The 16,865-nt window shown below is 47.3% G+C and overlaps 1 protein-coding gene across 1 annotated transcript in view; it reads left to right on the top strand.

Annotated features, from left to right (window-relative positions):
- Positions 1-16,865, top strand: part of LOC107194892 (hemicentin-1-like) — a 98,666-nt gene that overhangs the window by 42,044 nt on the left and 39,757 nt on the right. The window contains exons 4-6 of the mRNA XM_015584605.1: positions 855-965; positions 6,047-6,274; positions 13,616-13,767. Coding sequence (XP_015440091.1) covers positions 855-965; positions 6,047-6,274; positions 13,616-13,767 — 491 coding nt within the window. The remainder of the gene's footprint in view (positions 1-854; positions 966-6,046; positions 6,275-13,615; positions 13,768-16,865) is intronic.

The raw sequence follows: 16,865 nt of genomic DNA, 5'->3' as shown, positions 1-16,865 counted from the left end.
AAGAGAGAGGCACGTCTCTCAAAAAAGTAAGTCGAATAGTGGAGAGAGTGTTACCGAAAAGACGAGGAAAAAAAGTAATAGAATTGTACCTCTGTTATAAAGTCTCATATAAATCCGAATAATCGTGTGAGTTTCGATCACAAAACCTCTTCACTTCGTACTCGAGATAAAAAATGATAACTGGCAAGAGCCGTAGGAGACAAGGAGCATTCGAAGGTGAGTCGAAAAGATCGCGTATCGAAAGCAACTCCAGCAACTGGACGATGGAACGACGAACGTTTCAGAGGCTATTGTTACTGTTACTGTGTCTCGGTACATGTACACAGTTCTTTATCGCCTCGCCATCCAAAATATACATAAACGGGTACCGTTTCTCGTGACTTTGCTAAACTTGCGAGGCAAAGGCAGACTTTTCTTCTCTCCTGCATGGCACGGTTAAACCGGAGAAAACGGATGGAACTCGTTCCCCGCGTGTACGACGGAACTGGAAGAGATCGCGGTACGTGTATACTTCGAGCCATGACGTTGTCACGACAATAGCCGGAGGCAATTTCCACCGAGCATCCAGTGAAGCACGCGTCAGGTCGGGATGAAACTCGGCCTGTCTGCGTTCACCGCGGTTGGTGTATCGCGAACCAAGCCGGGTTGATGAAAGAATCGAAGAAAAAGAAGGAACGAGAGGAGAAAGCGGGAGCTTCGAGTCGAGTGGAAGCCATTTTCCTTCGCGTCGCATCGTGTCCGAGTCCGTGTCGCGAGGTCACGCTCCTATTCCGTTTCCTCCCTTCTATCGTTTCCATTCGACGCGTCGTCTCGGATCTATTAATACTCGCGTCTTTTCTGTTTTCTGTTCGCAGTACCACCAGCCAAGCCGATAATCTACGACGCAAAGAGGAGGGACATGAGCAAACTCCTCGAAGCGTATCCGGAAGGAGCCGATCTGTTCCTTGTCTGCGAGGTTCACGGAGGTGAGTGTCAACCGTCCACTTTACATAGAAGATTAACGACTAACGTCATTCTCGTTTGTTTCGCGTATGCCCGTAAATCTTTTTATTCGACCAATCGCCATTTGTATCGCGAGAAAGCAATCCATCGCGGTGCAGTGCGGAGTTTCGTCCGCATGTATTAATTAGTTAGAGGTCGACGAAGCTCCGTCCCGCTTCCAATACCGATCCTAAGAATAATGGATCGCTTCTAGACGAAACTGTTTCTAGGCGATGAGCAGAACGAATTATCATAAGCAGGTGCGCATCATTTATAAAAGACCCGTGGGTAGCATCCGCCCATCCTTCACACTCGATCAAACTGTACGGCGACAGCGTTGAACCGAGGCTTTGCTACTCCGGAAAACTTGTTCGCCGACAAAGTTTAATAGAAAAATGCCGCCTCCGCTGGCAGGAAGAAATTAAACGACGCCGTACATTTATCACTATCCGCTCTCGAGCATGCTAACGATACGATCGGACAGATTAGAAGGAATGTTTGGCGAAGATGCTACTCGAGGGGTAAAAAATGTCGCGAAAGGCGATATAGCGAGTTAGGACGAACGAATCGCGTTTCGCGCAGTAGTTCTTATCTGCCGGGGCCCGGCATCTGGCAAGAGAGAAAATCTCCACGCGTAAGCGATCGCGCGTAAATCGCTGGAGAAGAGATTGCGGAGGCGCAAACGTCTTTCGAATCTTGCGTACCGAACGGGAAATCCTATTTCCTTGAACCGCGAGTATTCACTGGCGCGAGGCCAATTCCATTTAGAGACGGTGCGGCGCGCGACGTTCGCGTACTCTCGAACCAAGCACGGAACGAAATAGACGAAGTGGAAGAAGGAAGAAGACGACTGGCGAATGAAGAAGAAGGGAAGCGAAGAAGAGGCTAGAGGAGTAGCCCGACGGCCCGGTTTTTCCTTCCGAGGATTCTCGCGGAGCTGGGTGTCGCGTCGCGCGATGAATTCTCTGGAGCACCGCCAATTTTAATCCCCGAACACTGGCATTCTAACGACAAGATCCTCGATCTCGCGAGACATTCTGCCCCGCGTCAACATATCCAACCTTTCGTCGGCCAATCATTGTCCAGCGAAGCCACGACATTTGCGACGAAAGCGCAACCAAGAACAGTCTTTCCGAATGTGACAGTCGCGTGGGAGACTGTTTTCGAGTCGATACCCGCGATTTTAAAACACATCATGGTCTCGCGAACTCGCAAACTCGCGAACTCGCGACGACAAAGAGCCGGCTTTCCATCGAACTACCAGTTTGACCTTGTTTCCCGACACAAATGACCGGGACTCGATGAAAAATCTGTACACGTTCGAACCATAAAGAGGAACTCGCGATATTCCATGCTCTACATAAAAATTCATTACCTCGCCAATTTACGAATGCGTGTTACGTGAATTTCACGGGGATACAACACTCGAGGGATCGAACAATCTAATAACTAGACTGCGGATTTTCAGGTGCAATGTGTTTTTTACTATATTATCAGCACAATAACATATTCCAGAGAAGAAAGAAATTCCTATCTTTGCTGTTGTATTAAAAAATTACTTTAAAAAGTGTAATTTTGCATAAAAATCGACAGTCTACTAATAACTGTCGATCGATACCACCTATGATGAACCCAGATGCGTTTTCGTAGGCCATTAATTGCTGCAAGTTTTTAAGAGACTCGTCACCTAATGGAACACACTTCCCAAAATATTTAACTTTCATTAAATGTCCGACATTACTTTGAATAATGGAATTGAGGAAATTAACGCGGAAACTTGGCGTCTGCTCGAACTTTCGTCGATTCGGCAAGAAATGTTCTTCGAATTTTTTTCTCCTCGAGCCACGAGAAAGGGTGCAAGGCACGCGCTCGCTGGCAACCGGCGATTCTTCCAGCCAGCGATTTGTCGCTCGACGGTGAAACCAACTTCCCACTTAACCCGACAGTTTTCTTCTGCAAGCACGCGTTCGTTCGTGCCGTGGACAGGTACGGAAAGGGTCGCGATGTCGATGAAATTCTGAAATAAACGAACACGAGGAACTGCGGCAAATCCGACGAGAGCTTTTTACGAATTTATATTTTCCTGCCTGTTTACCTTCCATGTTTGGTGAATAACCCGTTTCATATTCACCGGAGAAGCCAGACTGCCGTCTGTTTACACGGCGACGCTTCGGTCGAGAGTGTGTTACATAAATTCCACAGATAAAGACATTTGATGGGAAAAATCTCGTATCAACTATCACGATCGTTCGCGTGCAGTTGGTACTCGAAGGTATACAGGATGTCCCAAAATAGTTTCGCCTCTCGGAAATGATGTGTTCTTGGAATGAATTGAAACAACTTTTTCCTGAACGAAAGTGTTATCCGAGGCTTTGTTAACGAGATATCAACGAAAAACCCCGACCAAACAGAGCTCAAACGTCTCAATCAACGTCTCGAACAAATCATATACAAAACGGAACCACCCGAGTTCTCATTAGAAGCTTTAATTTATTTTACTGATCACGGAACGTATCGTTCCACGAAACCTTTGTACGATGGACCGAAGGATGAAAATTAATCGGTAACGATTAACTCGGATCAAGTTCTCGTTACGAGAACAAGCACGTAAAATTCTCGATGAACGAACCCGCGATCAACGATGCGCGATCGAGAAGCTTAGTGTGTACGAGCGAGCGTCCATTTTAATCGCGTTTTGTTGTTACACAATATAGGTACTTACTGTCTTCAGTCTTTTCCATGCGTCACCTTTCCCACGTACACAAATACATACATACATACATATTTACATACTACCTTTTCGCAGCATTGTTCGAGTGTCATCCCTAAAGCAATTTTGCAGCGACGCGTGGTAAAATGTTTGTTTCAACGTGGCCTATAACCCGCGGGTATACATACATATGTATCCGTACACAGAAACGTGCATACATACATATCTATACACGCCGCACCGCGTTTTTCATTCATTGTTCCCACGCTTCGTTCTGGTGTTATGGCGAAATATATCGAGCAACCTCTGACGGTCGATAGGCGCTGAAATTTAAAGGGTCGACGATCGAAGGTAAAAATGAACCTTCTCGGAACTGAAAATCGAGTGTTACGGGGCAGAAGTTTTGATTACCGCGAACGAGCTTGTTTGCCATTAAAATGTTAGAAGCAGTACCACTGGAGCAACCGTACTCCAAATACATGCCACGTATACTACCCCTATCAGACGTCGTTAAGACTCTCGAAACGCAGCAATAATCGAGGTATTGCCCGCGAGGTGCTACTCTTCTGAACGATCGCGTCGCCCGCAATGAATACTTTACACATGCCGAGAAGTTCTTGGAATTACTGCTTCGTTCCTCGCCGCATGCCGGCGAACGCGAATTTACGACGAATTAAAATCAGAAAGACGTCATTCGCTTTCCCATAACAGGTTTCGGCGGAGAATGGAATCATCTGGGCTCGTATAAATGTAGCGGACACAGTCGAGAGCCACTAAAATTCGTTTCTTATTGTGTGCCTCCTTCGCTGTCGCGTAACATTATTACGACCGAGTCGTATCCAGCCCGCGAACCTCGTGATATATACCTGCGCCATCCATGATACCAGGTGGAAGCCCGGAGAGCAATAAAGATCCTCCTACTCCTCCTCCTCTTTCCTCCGGCAATCCCTACCACCCTTACTTCCACCTTTTCTACTTCCGCCTCTCACAGAGGCAATGAAATAATTCCCCGCGACGCAAACCGGAAAGTCGAGAGCGTGTGACATTCACCCTCGATTCCCCTTTCCACCAGTACGGTTCGTTCCCTCGGTCTCTCTTTATCTCTCCCTCTCTCCACCTCGGCTTCACCACTCACCCTCTCACCATCCAGCTGCATACTCTAGAATCTAGAACTCTAGAACCTAGAATCTAGAAATCCCTCGCCTCTGTCGGTTTGTAGACCCAGCTACACTCGCCTTTTCTGGCTTTTCGAATAAACTGGTTCTCGACCAGCTCGGGGAAACCGGATCCCCGCGTTACTACGATAATTCACGCGCGGTACACAGCTCACCCACTCGATCCGACCGAATTGTTTTACATACGCGCAGCTACATATTTTCAAACAAAGTAACACGAACAACGTTAATCGCAGAACGAGCAAACGAAAACGTTGCTGTTACCGTTGCTATCGTAAGTGTGATCGTAGAATACTCCGTGTTTGGAAACTCGCGGTTTTCGACAGTTATGCCCGGACGTAACTGAATCGCATATCGCTTCTAGTTTGCGCGTGTTTGCCTTTTAACTAAAACCCAGAGTCGAGCGGTAATTGGGCTCTCGGAACGAAAACAAGAGACTCAGCACGATCACGAAATGCATGCAAGGATAACATGTAGAATTTATCGCGTTGCAAAAACAACGTATTGTCTTGGTCGTAGGTAAACATGTTACTCTGTATGTGTATGTATATGTAGAATTAGCAGCGAACTTCGAAACTTCCATCCTCGTCGATCCTGTCGATACAACCGTCGCGTCGGTCCTGCTGTCAATTAAAATCGCGACACCGTGGAATCTTCAGAGACGCGGTGGATTATGTGTACCCAGTGAAAGGCACGGTGCTCGTGTAATTACGAACGGCGGCGTTTGTCAATTCCTAGACGACAAGTTTACGCGAATAATTAACCTGGGAAATTAGGTGTCGGCGCAGACGGGTACCTACATCGGGGCCAATAAATTGACGAGCGGACGCCGAGCGGTTTCCATTGCGATCGCTATTCCCGCGACCGGGTAAGGCACGTCGAGCGACGTGATTGACGACTGGCTCGCAGCCTCTGATACACGTCCGTAGACAAGGACACAGTTCTCGGTGCGTCGTCTACTCGGATTGTCCTGGTCGACAATCAAACTGTTTGCCATGGATAACCGATAGAGACCATTCCCCGAGATAGACACGCGGAAGACCCTTCGATCCGGCTCGTAGTGCAGGTGATACGGTGTACTCCGTTACAGACCTATCGAAATTTCAATTCTGATGCGAAGAAATATCGAAACGCGTGAATTACGGTGTATTTCATGGATTGTTTGTCTGTTTCGATCTAGGTAAGCCCAGTCCCCGTGTAACGTGGTATCTGGAGTCAGAAGTAATCGATACGCCATCCGAGGTTCGGGAAACCCAAGGGCCAGCCGGCGAAACCAACATCGTAACCATAAGCAACGTGACGCTGAGGGGTCTCACGAGAAGACACTACCACGCGAAATTGTTCTGCAAGGCGAGCAATACTCATTTAGCACCGCCGCCCACCACTGCCGTCATCATCGAACTTTACAGTAAGTGGATCTATCGCTTTTCATTCCCGTTAATTATTAACGACGGCTGGGCTAGTGAACTGTATAAAGGAAGCAAATTAGTCGGTGTCTGTCGACGAGGTCCTCGTAAAGAGACCCGCTGAGCAACAATACTCGCGGTTCACCGATAAAGACGCGCACGCCATCGACGTCATTATCGTTTCCAAACCGCGCTGCGAATTGAAAAGGTAGATCGGTTTCCAAGTAATGGCAATTAACCCAGATCAAAAGACAGGAGATTTCAATAACGCTGTTTAATCTGTTTACGAGTACAATGGGTAATTTTCTTTCACGATCAGCCCGTAAAAGCCGACCCGGTTATGCTAACGAAACGATCGATAATATAATCGACGACGCCGATTAACCGTGAAACACAGAGTCGCAATGCGTTTCAGGATAAAACGTTTGACTCGCCACAGAAAATTCGTTGCATGTTCACCTGTTATGTGTACATATATGCATTCGTACAAGCGAAACGAATTCTATTTTCCCCCATTTTTCCCCCACATCTCGTACACGCTATACCGCGTCGGATAAAAGCGATCGAAGCACTTCGATCGAGAGCGAAGCGTATCGAGCGTTTTCGAGCGTTTTCGAGCGGCCTTTTTTTACGATTTTAACCCAGACGAGAGTGAATATTTGTAATAAACGCGCCGAAAATTCCGAGGTATTTTCTCCGCGAAACGTCCGCGTTACGAATGACCATCGAAAATGGCAATATCAGCGACAATACATATTATACCCGTAGTTACATCCGATCGGATGAAGCTGAAACGATTTACCAGCTATTATAACGGAATCGGAGAATTACTCCGATGTCGTTGATGACGGGACTCTTGCTTCATGTTCCCTGACATAATCGATCTTATTCGGGGGATTGATGTGAATTCTGCCATGCGTTCGATCGCCAGAACTCAATGAAGAAAATTAATCGATGAGTAGGTACCGTGTTTGTGTTTCCAGCCGAACGGAGGTTTCATCAACGAGACAGATGGTTATTTCTTCGTTCGCGCTTTATCGATCGATATCTTGTCGATATTCAGCCTCGAATATTTTTCGAACTCGTCCAGCGAAAGAACGAAACGGACTTCTTTCGGATTCCTGGCTAGCATTTTGCATAGTTGGTGATTCGATTAAAAAGTCTCCAGTCGATGTCGGGAAATTAATATTAATAATTTCATAGGCACCGGCCCGCTGGTTCATCGGTGCGCTCGAGATTCATCCCCCGCCAACGGGAAACTTTCTCCACGGACAAACAAGTTTAAATTAAATTGCCCGCCGCGCCGCAGGAAGTCTGGCCTGTGTCGGATACAGGAAGAAACCGAACCGAGTAACTCTGGACGAAGGTGTCGGTGTTAATGCAAAAGAGCCGCTTGGGAAATACGCGCTAACTGAAAACCGCTTTTAAAGGAGGCAGAAAATATTCCCCAAGAAGAGGAGAGATTCGACGCGAAGGCGAAACTTTTCGCCACCTTTCGCTTTCGTTCTCCCACCGTTCCCATTTGTCCTCGTCCCTTTTGCCGTCGAAAATATTCGCTTCGGTAGAAAAAGGGAATGCTACGAGAATAAACGCTGGTGTCGCCGGGCTTGTCGATTTTTTACGAATGTCGTGGGGAAAGGCAAACGTCGTCGTTCCCGGTACTCGAGCGACGATTTGTCTTTGTTAAGTCGTGTTACACTAGTCACTAGGACTAGGCGATCGACAAGAGTGTCTTGACTTCGCGGTAAGTGGCGAGCCGCTCGAGAATTTCCTCGTATTTTTCTTGGACGGTGTCTAACGGCCACTCGAAACTTACCGATCCCTTCCGTGCCTCATCCTTCCAGATGAAACATCGAAACTCGTCGTCGCGCCGGTAACTTCGTTTCTCGATCGTTGGTTAATTGGAGCCAGCTTAGATGAGGCACGCCGCGAATAATCGAAAGCCACTCGGTGCAACTACTTGAAAGTCTAACGAGCTAAAGAGGGCGCCGCTGGACGAGCAGACGCGCGCGCCGATCCCATCTTCGAGCGGCCCAAGCCGTTTATTCGAACGAAGCAGGGTGGAAGGGGGATAGCGAGTCCGTGTATAAATTTGCCGTAAATGTTTTTTATAAATATTTCATGACCACCCGAAGATGAAAAACGTTTAGTCGAGCAACGCGAGTCGTCCCTTCACGGACCGTTCAAGAACGTTTCATCGTGTTATACATACATATACATATGTACATAAATGCATAGATATAGATTATATACGTTAGAACAGCTTTGCAAACGATTACGACCGTTCCTCGCGTTCCATTAAAACAACCCAGGGATTCTATTAATGTTAATTGGTACATATCATTATACAGAATCTTGGGCACATTTAAGCAGAGAGAAATTACTTTGAGGAATTAAACGAGTACTACTTTTAAACGATTTTCGAAACACGGAGCTTGCTCCATCGCAAAGGTAAATTCCCGTGAGATGGAGCTTTCTGGAAAATGGAATAATTCATGTTGAAATATGACCCCTCTGTTAGCGGACGCGAGTAGAGACCCGTCAGATTGTACTGGTCGGTCGCAAAGTCCATTTCAAAGACCCGGAATAAACGAGACGATGGGTAAAGCATCGCAGCCGAAAATTAGCCGTTCTTCAATCGACTCCCTCGACCGTCTTTCTCGTTTCTTCTGACGAGACACGATACACGTAACGATATAGAGATAACGATAAAGTCTCCTTGTTTTCATAAATCTTCGACTAATTGGCAACGGCCGACGAAGCGTAATTGCAAATAATTGGACAATTCTTAGTCGACAAGCTTGAAAGTTTAACGAGACGGCGCATGCACGCGACACCGCGCCGACCGAAAACTTTGCCATTTGCATCGAATACATTTGCATTTGGCTCTGTATCGGGAAACGCGGAATTCGAGAATGACGGCTCTATTCGAAAGACCAATGCTTCTCCGTAGATTCGGTTACGGTTACAGCCTCCTTTTCAATTTGACGGCGACCCGATAATTTGCCGATCTAACAAGACCGTCACGTGAAAAGCGTTGGCACCGAGAAAAGGAAAGAACGACCGTGAATCACGGAGACTTCTCCCTGGAACATTCCCATTCGTAGTGGTTCATTTTCATTAGCGCATAGAACATCGGAGAACCTGATACGGGAAAATTGGTGGTCTCCGATAACAAGCCGGTGAATCTTTATATCTGACCAACAATGAAAGAAATCTTATTCAGCGAAAACTCATCGACCAACCGGAGACGTCATCGATCTCCCCTTAATTAGTACGAACATTAACGAGCCTTCTTCCGTGCGAATAATGCAAGGTAAGCGAATGTAGTTTCACGTTCCGCACGAGGAAAACTCGATCGTTAGTTCACAAATCTCGAAAAACACGATTTCCTAGGTCGTCAAAGTTTACACACACACGTACGTATGTATATCGCCGCGAGCGTTCAGAGGACAACGATTTTCCGAATGGAAACGAAACTCGAGACATTTGTGGGTTCGCAGAGTCGCAAACCGAGTAACGACTCTCGAAAGTACCTTCGCCGGGGCATGTAAGAACGAAAGGGTTTAAACGACTGCCAGAGACGAGTGAACTTGGTCGTCGTAACTCGGTGCCCGATAACTGAACCCGCGGGGAGCAAATAATCTTACCATCCGCCCTTACTTTGGATGAATCAGGATAAAACGCGCGTGGTATTAACGAATCAGCGCAATTTCGGTCCAACTACGAACAGCACAGCGACGGATTTCCAAGAGGAACCGAGTATCTTTTCACGATAAGAAGTAAACGATTTAATGCAAACGGAATCGCTGTACGGTAGACCGATCTTATCGGGTCGTTCAGTGTTCAAGTTCACGAATCTTCGAAAAAAAAAACACCGTATTGAATCGTCGATTCGTATAAACGTCGCAAGAAAAAGGGGTTAACAGGATCCTTGATTAGAACGTAACGATGGGAACGACGCGTGCGGCTCTGCCAAATCACGGCAATAATATCACTTAGAATCGTGGCTGGTCTCGAGGAAATTTCACTTAAGTCGACGATTCGCAGGATAGACGCATACGGAATCGTTCCGTAATGTTCGCTCGTTCCAGGACTAACCGACTTAACCTACAAACGAGCCGTTTAAACTTCGCCGGGATTCTTTCTGCTCCCCCATTCGGACGGCCCTGTCTACTTTTCCCCGGGCGTTATGCTCCTTTCCCTCGCACTTCTCACCGCTCGAAGCACATTATTCCCCCGTCACCGAGCACACCAACCGCGAAACATATTAAAAGCGTAAATACGCCGGAGTAGCGACGCGCGGTAAAATGCTGAATCCTGGCCCGATTTCATATAGTTTTTTCTACGCCCTGGTGGCAGCGGCACAAAGGATTACGGGCGAATTTAGAGCACGAATTACAGGAAACAGGGTGGCTCGACGGCCAGCCATGAGACGGGCGCGATGAATATCCGGAAGCAGAACCGACCGCGTTAGAGGTACATACTATACACCTATGTATCGAAATCACGGTTCCTCTCGAGCCAGGCGACAAACGAACTACGATTTTTTATTTACAAACGAAATTTCATTCTCGCTTCCGAGTCTCGTTGGCAATAATTTTCCTACTGTTTTGCCTGCTCCCTCGCGTTTCCTGTGAATTCGATGATAATTACGCGGACGTATACCTGATACAGTAGACTCGCGTTAAAGTAACGGTGCGAGGCTGTCCAGGCGGGTTTTTCTTGGAAACGCTACTTTAACGTGAGCCAGTGGTCACGCAGGATCTCGTGGTAGTCCCGTCGATCCATCTTTCGTTACAAATGGCGATCGATTGTAGGGTGCGCGCACGTGTGTACGTAATGCGTGTGAACTGGAGCGTTCCTACCGCTACTTTAACGCGAGTCTACTGTACTTATCTTTCTTGCCGCGCGCTGTCATCTCAAGTACATCCCATGCTCCTGGCTGTTCCTTCTCCTTCACTTCCATTTTTCCTGCAGTTCCCTTCTCTTCTTTCAGAGTGGTTCGATTCGCAACGAGAACAACGGATCGCTCGCGACCGGTTCGCGTTTTCTCGTGCCTCTTCGAAAATCATGCACAGTCGGAACGGACGAAAGAGGGAAAATGAGACGCGAGTAATCGGCAAAAGTCTTCGTTTCATTTCCGCCGAGATGGGCGAAACGGTGGAAAGTTTTTGTTTGGAGAGAGAACGGGCGGCTGCTGTCTCGAAACACGCGAAACTGTCAGGATCAGTAAGTGCATCAAAATTGTGGACACAGGAGAACAAAAAAGTTCGCCGGAGCATAGTCTGGTTCTGACACAGTTTTCAACCGGCTAGAACGAGGCTGAAGCCCGCTGCATAACGCGTACCTTCCATTTCGCTCGGTTTATTGTTCACCGCGGCGGTAACCGAAAATTTCGTACGCGGAATTCCGCTACGAGCACAAAACATCGCGGAACCGAATTTTTGCATGTCGGTCATCAATCGTTGGATACGCTTAGATCCGTCTAGGCGGCGGGCTGTCGATCCAATTAATGTTAAACCCGCGACGTCGTAATCGCGTGCCATATAATGATCGTCGAAATCAGTCCCAAACGAAGAGCGTTGTTCGTATTTTTTAACATATATTGGGCAATAGATCGTTCTCTAATATTTTAACGAACAGTAAAAAGCAATCGAAGCGCTCGACGCTCGACACTTACGGAACGGTAGAACAGCTGAACGATGTGATTTGACGAACGTCACACCCCGCGAGACATAACTACGGTTATTCAAGCGATCCAATCCGTAGACTCGCCTAGCTGCGGCAAATTTACGTCCGAGCAAAGTTTCCCCGGGTCTTGCACGGATCAGTGAAAAGTTGGAAAATCTTTCGCGGTGCAGCGAGGCACGCTCGCCCCTCCACTGTATTTATCTCTGCCGTCTGAAGCCGAAGAAGTTGCCGAGCGATCAGAATCTTTCTAAGGGCAGAACGAACCGTGGCCTCGTAACGAGCCCGAGCGAAAACTTTTCCGCCCACCGACGTGGCGGCTGCGGCTGCAGCGGCCGGAGACGAACATCTCGCGGTGGGTAAAGTCCCGCGATCGTTAATCGACCCGCTTAAAAGATTCAGCCCACCATCGCATCCTAGTCGTGCTGCACGGAACGTAGAACGGTGAAACGCGTAGACATCAAGTTGCGAACGCTTTAACGGCCGCGAACAATGACGGATGATTACAGACCGACAACTAGGAACGGTCGCCATCCCTTTGCGTCATCGGACGGTTACCGAGCGTGTACCGACCTAGCCGAACGTTTAATTAATGCTCGGTTATTTTCCCGTTGGCCAGACACGTGCCCGCAATTGCGTCATCTAATTAATAATGAATCACTCCCGACGAAAGGTTATCGTGGACCAGATTCGCTACGAAAATACCCGACTCGACGAGTGAACATTGTTCTCCAGCCGAAGGAGCCCCGTTCGGAGAAATAGTGGGACATAATTACTGAAAGGAGTTTCCCCGTCGCAATTGAGACCTCTTCAGGGCCAGGAGCGGAACGTCGCGGCATAATTACCGACAACTTATTAAGTTCAAAGTGTTAGAGCTTCGAGACGGGAAAAGTTCAGCGTCCCGGCCTCGAAGTCGCGTCCGAAACACTTTCCCGGGGGCCGAGTCGAAAAGTTTCGCGAACCAGTGTTCTTTTCTTGCGCTCTCGAAGTGGACCTTTGCACGGTCGGCTGTAGTCTGCTATCGCGGTCCGTTTCATTTAATAAGCTAAACTTCCGTCTGCTTCTCCCTACGTAATTTCGGACTGCATGCAGCGTATCCTTGAAAGATAAGGAAAGAAATCCATCGGACCATTCGACCAGCATACCTTTCGATTATTCCGGTTTATAATCGTTATCGCGAGTGAGCATTCCGCGTTCGGAAAGCTAAGCAAGAACCCGCACGCATGCATTCGGTCCTGAAGACTGATATCACCACCGTTCCTTATTCCGCTAGTTCTTGCGCTAGTTCTAGCATCTTTGCGAATTTTCCGCGCAGGGAAGACCTGGGTAGAAAGTAACAGTTTTTGGTTTTCATGAAATAAAAAAGTCTACATTTTAGCTAGATATTTCATGTTAACATCAGAATTTTGTCAGAATAATTATCAGAATTTGTTGATAATTTGTTGTCACAGTGCTGTCTCTTTTATTTAAAAAAATTCAAAGCCCTGTTACAACCTACCCCCGTTACTATTCACCCCGGTTTCCCCTACCTATATACCAATCTTCAGGACAAGCGTCGTTCGAAAGACGACATCGAACGAAGGTCGTGATTTAGCCGACCAGAGACGACAATCAATCCTTTGACAGATGCATTTTCCGATACCTGTTTCCAGTGAAGCCGCCGCAAGTCGAAATCATGGGAAAGGACGAGATTCTATCGGCGGGTAGAAAATACGAGACTAGATGTCAGAGCACGGGATCCAAGCCGCCGGCCGTTTTAACCTGGTGGAAAGCGTCGAAACAGCTGAAGAGTACGATCAAAAACGTGAGTAACGCCCACCACATTCGAATCTTTACGCTTGATTCAACTTGAACGCGCCTCGAGTACTCGAGTACTCGTGTACCCACGCGTACCTCTTTTTTTTTTCTCCCTCTCTGTCTCTCTACCCCCAGTTCTGTTCCCCGTTCGCGGTACCAGAAATGAACGTTTCGTCGCTTTTTAATAAGCTGCGGTAGACAAATGCGGCGGCAGCTTCTCCAATGACAAAAGGGTAGAGAAAAAAAGAAAAATAGAAAACCGTGCAGTGATGTGACCCTCGACAACGGCACGACTTTTAATGTTTCCACGATGAGTCTGAGCATCGTTGACGATTGGTACTGGCCCCGTCAGCAGCCCGTTCCAGAAACCATTCTTCCGCTCTTTAGAAGAATAATAATGACGGGGACTCGTTAACGATACTCGGGGAAAGAAATAAAGTTGGAACGACAGGGCGCAACCGGGGATTCAGGAAATAAATTTCTTTCTGCCCGGTTCCCGTTCCCTCGCATCTACCAGTAGTAGACTACTACGCGTTCGACTCGTTTGCGTTACCTTCACCCTCTGGCCCCACCCACCATCCGTTCCTCCACTCCACCGATCGAGTTCCAGACCATTAAACCTTAAGATCGATCCTCCCTCCAAACAACGAAATAGAAACGTAAGGGCGGATCATGCTGGATACCCGTTGAGCTCGAACTATCGAACGCGTAACGGATACGACAAGGGCAAGGTCGTTCGTTCCGTAGCTGAAATTTTCGGCGAGTTCGTCGAACCGAGGCGGAGTCGATAAAATCAGCTGGAAAACCCTCTATGGTTCATCGAACGCGATATTGAGGCGAGTAAATGAATATTCGGGTGGAAAGTCTAACGATATTGTTTCCCCGTGTATCCGTGGCGTAGTTAACCGGAGAGATTGAAACGTTAAGCAGTTCTGCATCTCGTACGGGGCATACTCGGTAATTTAATAATTCACGCCGCTAGAAAATAGCGCGTTTGAACGACGGACAAACTTTAGTTACCGAATATTAATTACTCTACGCTCCGCGATGAAACGCTACGGGGCGGGAGGGGTGGGGGGATGTTCTCGTCGAATTAATAGCGGGACGTCGCGTTTTCGGGAAAACAAGGAGACGTTAGAAACTTTCGTTCGGGAATGCGTATCGCTGGACGCGGTACGCGCACGATCCTCGAGGATCTTTGACGTAAATATAGGTAATTAGTTTGCAGAAATTGGACATCGTTACCACGGAGCTTGGGGCGATAGACACCCTTGTGGACGTACGATGTCGCGATCGATTTTCATTAAGAAAATATGGGCCAAGTTGCTTCGTGAATCGAAAAACTTTTACCGATCGAAGATCCCCGGATTGCGTTCGAAACGAACCAAATGTTCCCAGAAAGTGTTAGACAATTGGATGGGAAATAATCGATAGTTAAGATATTCAAAACCGCGGCGCCTTGCTCTTGGATTCGGAACAGACTGGTAGGCTGGTCCGTGAGCTGAAAAAATCACAGGCGGCGCGTACGTCTCTGCTAAATACGAGAAACCCGACACAAAGCGGTAAAGGAAGAAGAGGAAAAAAAATCGTGCGGGGACACACAATGCGGCAGGCGTGGTGGCGTGCCAACGACATGGTCGCTCGTAACTCTCGTAGCTTCCCGCTTCTTACGAATTAATCTTGGAAATTCCCTTCTCGTTCCGCTGGTCATAATTTTCAATCCTCGGTAATCACGAGAATCTTCGAATTTTTGCCGAGTAGATTCTACTTAAGTTCGTATCGAACTACTCTTCCGTTTGTAAGAATGACCATCTTATTCTGCAGAAGGGCAAGTTCCAAAATATTCCGCCGGTGTAAAACAGCCTCCAAAATTGCGCACAAACCCCTGTTTTTATCAGACACGTTCTAGCCTCGCGATCGACGGCGGTCGTATTTGAAAAGAACAAAGAAAGTAGAGAAAAAAAAGCCGCTTGAGGCTTCTCGTGGAAAAAAAAACAGAGGAAAAAACGTGTGCTCCCCGACCGAGGTATTGTAGGACGCGTTAAAAATATTGTTTTCTTTTTGTCTTTTGTTTTGTTTTTGTTCGTTCGAACACGCTATGTAACCAGACTGGGGCTCGTAATGAAAATAACCCCTCGGTCGAATGGCAAGGGTACGTGTAATTAATCGATACCTCTTAATCACGATTTCACTCGCAATTTCATCGACCAAGGGGCACGCAACGATACCGCCTATCCCCTAAATTTCCTTTCACTCTGTGCGTACTACGTTATACATTTATGTGATTACATACTACATAAGATCGATACAAACCTCGAGGATAACAGAAAGAGCAGAGAGATGTGAAAAAAAAAGAAGGGAAAAAAAAATGTATCATGCATCGTAAAGATACTTCGAGAAAGGAGCCAGACATCGAGGAATACGAGTACGTCACGTTGACCCATGTAAAACCACCGTCTTTGATCGGGTATCTCTGGGACAGAGGTGTCTCTCTGATAGGCGGCTCTGAAACAATCTCGTTGCACCGTCGAGAATTCAACGATGGATCGATGTCGTGCCATAGACGTGAAATGGGGACGCCAGATTTTCCGACCGACGAAATTCTCGTCGAGACGAGGGACTATTCGAAAGAACAGCAACGTAACACTGACATTTATGAACCGGGGAATGTTACAAAGCATTAGACATCGATATCACAGGGAATAAACTGCGGAGTACGTGAAAAATCAATTCCCTCGTCGCGATTTCGTCGAATAGAAGAACGAACGGAATTTTCCTTTCAATTATCTTACCGCAAGGCTGAAAAGAATGTTCGCGGAGAGAGCGGATGTTCCGACGGAAGCATTACTTAAGTAGCGACGCGAATAAAGAATCTTCGCTTCGCGTAGGTATTGGAAACACGTTCGCGGAGAAACGCGAAATCGAAGGAAAATTCAGAAGACAAACGGGGAGAGTGGTAAAGGGGCGTGAGGCGATTAAAGAATCGGGAAGAAGCAGACACGACGCGCGGGGATATCTGGACATTCAACGGCGCGTTTCGTGATTTATTTAAAGAGAGGAAGAAATTAATATCGAGCGTCGGGCGAGCATCGATACGCACGAAGA

The sequence above is a fragment of the Dufourea novaeangliae genome, unplaced genomic scaffold (assembly GCF_001272555.1).
Source record: "Dufourea novaeangliae isolate 0120121106 unplaced genomic scaffold, ASM127255v1 scaffold8, whole genome shotgun sequence".
Classification (NCBI taxonomy): Eukaryota; Metazoa; Arthropoda; class Insecta; order Hymenoptera; family Halictidae; genus Dufourea; species Dufourea novaeangliae.
This window is presented reverse-complemented; position numbering and strand designations above follow the sequence as displayed.